Genomic DNA, 9,338 nt, shown 5'->3' with positions numbered 1-9,338 from the left:
ATAAGAAAAGTGAATAACTGAGTGGTAATTGGAATCAATTTTTGACAGAAGGTGTGCGTCACGTGTTCTCATCGAAAACGTAAGGGTTAAACTCGTTCATGTGGGATATATCTTACCTCCTTCATCATTTTATAATTTTTCTGCTAATTTGTGCCTTTCGTATCTATCCTGATGTGTAGAATGTGAAAACAGCATATTTTGTTCTGACATCGAAATATATATACAGGGTGCAGCAAAATTAACCGTTGCAGATGTAACGTAGCCTGAGTGAAGTTAAGTTTCGTCACAAAGACTAACGCCATTGGACATGTACTGTTTAAGTACATACACATAATTTATTTGAAATATGATGAATAAAACATTTAATTCTGAGTCTCTATACTCCAAATATGAAATAATGTAATTTCAAAATTAGTAATGAAAATCAAGGACTTTTAATTGACTGAACTTTTAATCAAGAATATAACAAAATATTAGGTTTTACATCAAAAACAACTAATTTATGGAATAATCATGAGACTAAGTATTTTTTTGAAGAAAAATTTCAACACTTACCAACATTGTCTGGCTCTAGAAACTATTACTTCCATAGCGAATTTTATTTCTTTTGCAATGCATTTAACGTTATCATTCCAAGAAACTAAACATGGAACACTAGACCCACTTCAAAAACTATTAATTGGGTGTTATACACACTCGTATATGTAAAGGGAGTCGTTCCCATAACGTAGATAAATTAAATATTTGAATAAAGTAGCCAAAATGTTTTTCTTTATAATCTTTGTTCTAATTCGGCAACCAGACACTTGAACTTATCGATCGAAAAACTATTTCTTTCCAAGTTTCAGAATACATTAGTTACAGCTTATAACAATTCACATTGTCACTCTAAACTGCATATATATTTTAAGAACTTTACACTAAGTTCCATTTCTGTACCACTTGAATTTACGAGTATTTGACTGTGTCCAGTTCTCGATCGTTGTCGTAATTATGAGCCTACTCTATGCCCGCGAACAACTTTCAGGTTCTAGTACTCGTTATTCCCGTTATAAATTCAATGGCGCTGTTTACCAATTTTAACCGACTATCATTTTTTTCCTTTTTTTTTATTTAATGAATCTGTTACACACACTCACCAGTATAGCAAAAAAAAAATTTCATACATTTTTTTTTTCCTAATTATGAATGTATATTTTCAAGTCCAATGTCGAAAACAAAATTTAATAATATAATTATCTATACCCACACACCGACTACAAAATAATAAAATCAAAAATAAAGCCCAATAAATCAACTAAATACCAACTACAAGTCCCACGTCTAAATGTCGAAAATAGTCTACAGTCAAAGTTCCAAGTACTAAATACATTCATAAATAAACATCTAATGGAAATTTAAAAAAAATAATGATTAAATTTATATCGAACATACAAATAATTTAAATATAACATACTAACCAAATATTATAGTAATATAATATACATAGCAAAATAGCAAATTCTAAACACTTACTTCTCTGCTTTACAAAATTCAAATAATCATGGATACAATCGTAATGGAACAATATGAATTACCACTGTAAATGACAATGTGAAAAGAACATCCAATCTTCCAATTCATGCCATTCCTTTCAATCAGATTCATCCACAATAAAAACCATTTGACTTGAGCGATGTCTAACCAGTAGACTTACAATAGCTCTTTCTGGAAGGGATCAACACCCCTTTTACAAAAGTATTTTCCAGGCCTGGAATTATAAAATCGTATTAGAACAACTTAAAACAACAATCATACTATACACTATCATACCATGAGTAACAAAATCAAAAATGAAATATGCAATGATTAATGGAAATTCACTATGCTCCATCTCAAGTGAAAGACAAAACTGTTATACTATAAACTTCTATCCGATCAAAATGCCTTAATTTAACCTTGGCTCCCTAAACTTTTTTGTCATAGAAACGTGCACTTTCCTAATATCATTATCATCTTCGACTGCTTTGACCTGAACACAATTTGAATTTAAGAACTTGACTATGACGTACGGTCCCAGCCACCTATAGCATAAGCTTTTTGTAACTTTATCAGCTAGCGAGGACTGAAATTGTGACTTAATAAGAATCTTATCCCCAACGCTATAAGAAGTTCCAACTCTATTCTTATCATAAAGTCTCTTTCTACGCTGCCAAGCTAACTCCATGTTATGTAATGCGTTTTTCCAAATGTCAGGATTCCTCTTTCTAATATCTGTACAATCAATATTCCAACGTATATCTAATGGATCACACACGTTGTAAGTATACACTATGTCCATTGGACTATGTTTAAGTTCCGTATGAATAGCAGAATTTAATGAGAATTCAATCTCATGTATCCCTTTATCCCACAACTGTTGCTTTGTAGCAAAATATGATTTCAAACTGTCTTTCACCGATCTTATATATCTTTCACTTAAATTGCTAGCACTGTGGTAAGGGGAGATTCGAATATCTCTGATCCCGTTACTAAATAGAAAATCCTGAAATCTAGCTGAGACAAATACACTATGGTTATCATGACTTAAAGCGTGGGGAAATCCGTGTCTGCACATTAATTTATATAATTTATTTATAAGTACCTGGCTAGATAAGGTCCGAAACGGTTCTAGATACATAAATTTAGAAAAAGAATCCACCACTATCAAACAATAGCGTCCAGAACTTGAATTCACCATTGGTCCTATTACATCACAAGCCCAATTACTATTTACAAATGTTTCATACGTTGAACTTAATTGACCCATAACCTTTTCATTATTACTTTTACTTTTCTGACATTGCACGCAAGAGGTTACGTAATCTTTAATTTCGGAAACCATCCCATCCCATGAATAACGGGCTGCAATTTTAGCTATAGTCCGAGAAGCCCCTAAATGCGATCCCGGCAAAATATATGAATGATAGAATTCTATAATATTTTTTGATAGACTCTTAGGGAGACAAATTTTATAAGGATTATGGATTGCTCGAGTCTTCTTACATAAAATCCCTTTTACTATTTTATACCCGGGAATATCTTCTTTATTATTTAATCTTTCAATAATACTCTTTAATTCAGGATCTATTTTCTGATGTTCCGCTATAGATAATTGAGCATAAGGCATATTCCAAATGTTAACTAAAAATAAATTTATCACCTCTTCATCCAAAGAAGGATCTTCAATAAATTCTTCAAAATCATTCGTATTATGCAAACGTGACAGAAAATCAGCAGGAACATTCAAATTTGATGGAACAGATTTTACTGTAAAATTAAATTCAAATAACCTGTACAATAAACTTCCATACCGCTTAATGCGTCTCAAATTACGTAAAGCATATGCTAATCCCAAGTGATCAACTTGTAATTCAAAAGGAGCGTGTAAATAAACACGAAACCGTTCCATGCATTCAACAACTGCTAACAATTCCAAAAGAAAAATCGGCTTATTCATATCATATTTACGCAATTTTCGACTAAAGAACGATATTGGTACTAGGTTGCCTTCCTTATCATACTGTGACAATGTTCCTCCTAGAGAACGCATTGAGGAATCTGAGGTAACTACAAACTTACTATTTAAATCTGGCAATTTAAGCACAATATAACTCTCAAACATTTCTTTTAATTTATTTAAAGACTCTTGTTGTTCGCTACCCCAACAAAAAGGAACCTTTGGAGACCTTAGCCGAGAAATAGGTTCTATTATTTCTTGAAAATTAGGTATATACTTACTGTAGTACTGGGCAAAAGAACATAGAGAAATAACTCCACGTCTACTTTTTGGAGCTGGTAGTTTACGGATAACCTCTAATCTAGATGGATCCATATAAATGTTTCCATCCTCTATGATATGTCCTAAGAACGAGATTTTCTTTTGAAAAAAGGAACATTTATTCAAGGACAAAGTCAAACCATTTTCAGCTAATTTCTTTAACACAATTTCTAAAGTTTCTTTATGTGTTTCTATATCAGGAGATTTTATCACAAGATCGTCAAAATACCACGTGACACCCTGTTCTTTCATTGAATAAAATATGTCTGTCAATACCTTACTCAACACAAAAGATCCTGAAGCTAATCCAAATGGAATATATCGAAATTCAAAAAGACCTCTATGAGTTAGAAAGGCTGTATATTTGTAAGAATCTGGATTCAATTTAAGGGTATAATATGCTTTCTTTATATCTAACCTCGACATCACTACACCATCTGAGAGTTCTGCAAGAACATCCTCAATTCTAGGCGTATAGTGAGGATTTAATATTAAATTACGATTGAGATCAATATAATTAATTACAAGCCGTTTGGAACCATCCTTGTTTCCCACCAGGAAACAAGGAGAGGAATAATCACTAGTACTAGGCTGAATTATATTATTTGCTAATAACTCATCTAGAATAACATCAAGTTGTTTTTGAGCAACCCTTGACATAGGATAAGCTTTATGCTTAATAGGAGTAAAATCTTTTAACAAAATAGTATGCTCGAAATTTTTAACTTCACCAACAACATTATTAAATACAACATTATAAGTTTTAACTAAACCATCTACATACCGTTGTAATGAAGGATCCAGTTCTAAAAGTTGAGGATCTATATGGACTGAAGGTTCCCTCGAATCCTTGTTAATGGTCTGGTACAATAAAGATGATGATGACACCTTAGCAGAATGGCTGGCAACACTGCTATTTTCGAAACGCCGTCCCACTTCAGTAACATCACTTCCAACAAACGCTCTTGAATGTAAGTCTCTATGGTCACAATTTGGATTTCCATTAAACGGATTGGCTACGACATCTCGTAGAAACATTTTAGTCGAGTTATACGGTGTATCATTGCTATATGCTAAATTATTAATGTCCTCATTATCCATATTATTGAGGTTCATTTCACTAGAAAAAGGCAATGACGTATTATAACGTAAAGGCACCACACTATGTTCCAAATCCAATTTTAAAATATTATTGTTTAAATCAATAGTGGCTTTAATAGCTTTTAGTTCGTTAACTCCGATAATGAAAACAGGTTGCAAGTTAGAAACCAAATAAAACTTGAGTTTATAAACCTGATTTCGGAAGCGTAATGGAACATAAACAGCACTGTCTAGTTTTATTTTCTTTTGATCCACTCCCACACCACTGAAATAATCAGTTAAGATTCGCACAGGAAATTTCTGTTTCGAGTTCCATTGCAGGAATCGTTCCTTATTTATTAAAGACACTGTACTACAAGAGTCCAAACCACCAATAAGATTTTCTCCCAAAATATACGCAGACACAAAGGTAGCAACCAAATTATTACGATCACTTGAACAAATTTTTACTGATGTCTGATTGTTAATTTTATTTCCCATCATCTTATTATCTTCACCATTCCGAGAACGAACCAAGGTCCTCTGCGCACTATCACCAGAAGGTGAGCCCTGTTCACCCACTGTCATTCCTTTACTCACTGATTGTTTATCATTTTTAACAAAGTTTTTCTGTGCTGACTTTTCCGTAGTATATTGAGTAAATTGCTTACTATGCCGTTGAGATAAAAGTTTCTTATTTAATAACTGTTGTTTACGAATCTCACATTTAGCAACTGGATGAGGGCCACTACACTCATAACACTTTAGAATAGTTTTATAAGGTTTACTCTTTAAACATTTACTAGCAGTCTCACTTTGCACTAATGCCGAATAAATACGTACATTCTTTTGATGGAGTTCAAATTGCTTGACCATGTCTATTAATTCCGCAAGAGAGTTCGGGTAGGAATAACCAAAAACCTTATAAACAACTTCGGGATTTAGTCCGGCCATTAAAATGTCTTTTACTGCACTGTCATTTAAATGTCCATAACAAATTGTATAACTATCAACGACCTTGTTGACGAATTCCACTGCATTCTCATATGGCCTTTGCAAGCAATTCACAAATGAATCGAGAATGAATTTACGGCCTATAGGGGTCACTATCTTATTAAATAAGAACGAAGCAATTTTTAGCCAATCATGTGAGAAAGTAAAAACATTCAACAATTCGCTATGGAAATTACCTACGGCCTTCCCTATAGCTGCCATAAGAATACTTTCTTTAGGAAAGATGTTTAATTTAGCTATTTTATAAACTGACAACAAAAACTGAAATAATATACTGTCATCCTGACCATCACAAACAGGTATTTGTTTACATAAATTAGTAAAGCTGTCCGCAGCAATGTCTACAGTTACTTTATCAAAATTTGTATTAAAAGGCATAAATGAATGTACTACTCGTGAATCACCAGGCACAATTCTTTCTGTTTTAAAAGCAAAAGAACGAACACTTTCTTTTTCTTCTTCTTTCGCCTTCAAAACAGCTGATTCACACGCGACTCTGAATGGGTTGTTATCAGCAAGGCAATCTAAAGAACTTCCGTGAACAGCCTTGGGGTCTGTTTTCACACACACACTATCAACAAACACCTGCCTCGTATCGCTATCGCTGCTAAGTAAACAACTGGTATCATCACGTTCTGTTTGTAAGAGAGGACTAAACATATCGCCAAAAGACGATAGAGACTGTTCGTCTACCTGAGTATTAGTAGTATCCATATTCCTCTGCACAAAAATTCCATGCGAACCATTAGAAAAACCATTCAATATTAACTGACCTGGATAAGATAATTCTGAATGCTCGGACTCCATTATAAACAACAGTTGCACAAAAGCCAAGCAACTATAAACTCTAAAACCGGTCTACGACGAACGGCTATGGCTTTCGTTAATGTACTATCTCGACTTTCATACGACAACTTAGCCTCATGAATTTTGTGCTTATTAAATAAGAATTTATACAGAAGGTAAGAACGATCGAAATATATTATGATAATATACAGCGTGCACTACTAAAGATCGTAACAACTTGTACGGTGCACACGCCTAATCTATAATTACGACAACGATTTTGTGTAACGTAGCCTGAGTGAAGTTAAGTTTCGTCACAAAGACTAACGCCATTGGACATGTACTGTTTAAGTACATACACATAATTTATTTGAAATATGATGAATAAAACATTTAATTCTGAGTCTCTATACTCCAAATATGAAATAATGTAATTTCAAAATTAGTAATGAAAATCAAGGACTTTTAATTGACTGAACTTTTAATCAAGAATATAACAAAATATTAGGTTTTACATCAAAAACAACTAATTTATGGAATAATCATGAGACTAAGTATTTTTTTGAAGAAAAATTTCAACACTTACCAACATTGTCTGGCTCTAGAAACTATTACTTCCATAGCGAATTTTATTTCTTTTGCAATGCATTTAACGTTATCATTCCAAGAAACTAAACATGGAACACTAGACCCACTTCAAAAACTATTAATTGGGTGTTATACACACTCGTATATGTAAAGGGAGTCGTTCCCATAACGTAGATAAATTAAATATTTGAATAAAGTAGCCAAAATGTTTTTCTTTATAATCTTTGTTCTAATTCGGCAACCAGACACTTGAACTTATCGATCGAAAAACTATTTCTTTCCAAGTTTCAGAATACATTAGTTACAGCTTATAACAATTCACATTGTCACTCTAAACTGCATATATATTTTAAGAACTTTACACTAAGTTCCATTTCTGTACCACTTGAATTTACGAGTATTTGACTGTGTCCAGTTCTCGATCGTTGTCGTAATTATGAGCCTACTCTATGCCCGCGAACAACTTTCAGGTTCTAGTACTCGTTATTCCCGTTATAAATTCAATGGCACTGTTTACCAATTTTAACCGACTATCATTTTTTTCCTTTTTTTTTATTTAATGAATCTGTTACACAGAAGACAAGATAATATTTCGTTTTCAGGAAAATATAAACGTTTTCTATAATTAGCGTATTTTCTCTTTGTGTTACGTAAAAATACACATATTTGAACTTCGGGTGTCATATGCAAGCAACATAGTGGTGTGTCAGGGAAGGGGTTTGCAGTGAAAAATGCGTTATTTTGAAAAATGCAAAAAAGTAGTACCAAACATAGTAGAGAATAAGGTACTAGATATCAACCATAGGGATCCCGGTTTGGGACCTCTATGATAGATGTACCTGCACAGCAGTTTGAGCTTTATTTTGTGAAAATATGTTAAATAGTTATGAAGATATAAACCAAAACAGATTATAATACACAACAATTCGTAACAATTCAATATGTAAGTATTGACATATGATATATTGTCAGAAGGTTGCCAACCAACAGTTTTACGTGAAATAAGAAAATTATAAGAAAAGTGAATAACTGAGTGGTAATTGGAATCAATTTTTGACAGAAGGTGTGCGTCACGTGTTCTCATCGAAAAGGTAAGGGTTAAAGTCGTTCTTGTAGGATATATCTTACTAAATTCATCATTTTATAATTTTTCTGCTAATTTGTGCCTTTCCTATCTACCCTGATGTGTAGAATGTGAAAAAAGCATATTTTGTTCTGACATCGAAATATATATATACAGGGTCCAGCAAAATTAACCGTTACATAAGGCAAGATAATATTTCGTTTTCAGGAAAATATAAACGTTTTCTATAATTAGGGTATTTTCTCATTGTGTTACGTAAAAATACACATATTTGAACTTCGGGTGTCATATGCAAGCAACATAGTGGTGTGTCAGGGAAGGGGTGTGCAGTGAAATAAACGTTATTTTGAAAAAAAACACAAAAGTAGTACCAAAAATGGTAAAGAATAAGGTACTTGATATCAACCTTAGGGATCCCGGTTTGGGATCTCTATGAAAGATGTGCCTGCACTGCAGTTTGACCTTTATTTCGTGAAAATATGTTAAATAGTTCGGAAGATATAGATCAAAACAGATTATAATACACAACAATTAGTAACAATTCAATATGTAGATATTGACATATGATATATTGTCAGAAGGTTGCTAACCGACAGTTTTACGTAAAATAAAAAAATACAAGAGAAGTGAATAACTCAGTGGTAATTAGAATCAATTTTTGACCGAAGGTGCGCGTCATGTGATCTCATTGAAAAGGTAAGGTTTAAAGTCGTTCATGTATTATATATCTTGCTTAATTCATCATTTTATAATTTTTCTGCTAATTTGTGCCTTTCGTATCTATCCTGATGTGTTGAATATGAAAACAGCATATTTTGTTCTGACATCGAAATATATATACAGGGTGCAGCAAAATTAACCGCTGCAGAAGACAAATAATATTTCGTTTTCAGGAAAATATAAACGTTTTCTATAATTAGGGTATTTTCTCTTTGCGTTACGTAAAAGTACACATATTTGAACTTCGGGTGTCATATGCAAGCAACA

At 32.8% G+C, this 9,338-nt stretch overlaps 1 protein-coding gene across 1 annotated transcript; it reads right to left on the bottom strand.

Moving 5' to 3' along the window:
* Positions 1-449: 449 nt before the first annotated feature.
* On the bottom strand, positions 450-6,011 carry LOC145677705 (uncharacterized). The gene is made up of 2 exons (XM_081748116.1): positions 4,584-6,011; positions 450-1,750 (listed from the first exon to the last, which is right to left on the bottom strand). The coding sequence occupies exons 1-2, from the start codon at positions 5,831-5,833 to the stop codon at positions 1,693-1,695; spliced, it is 1,308 nt and encodes a 435-aa protein (XP_081604242.1). The 5' UTR covers positions 5,834-6,011; the 3' UTR covers positions 450-1,692.
* Positions 6,012-9,338: the final 3,327 nt, after the last annotated feature.

Source organism: Thermobia domestica, unplaced genomic scaffold (assembly GCF_964235325.1).
Source record: "Thermobia domestica unplaced genomic scaffold, izTheDome1.hap1.1 HAP1_SCAFFOLD_1261, whole genome shotgun sequence".
Taxonomy (NCBI): Eukaryota; Metazoa; Arthropoda; class Insecta; order Zygentoma; family Lepismatidae; genus Thermobia; species Thermobia domestica.
The sequence above is the reverse complement of the archived record's forward strand: the minus strand, read 5'-3'. Positions and strand labels throughout refer to the sequence as shown.

Bases quoted from the DNA above. Each gene is read 5' to 3' on its own strand.
- LOC145677705 (XM_081748116.1), bottom strand. From the start codon at position 5,833: ATGGCCGGACTAAATCCCGAAGTTGTTTATAAGGTTTTTGGTTATTCC. The intron at 1,751-4,583 runs GTATGTAGATGG...TTATAATTCCAG, and splicing joins CTGGATCCTTCATTACAACG to GCCTGGAAAATACTTTTGTA.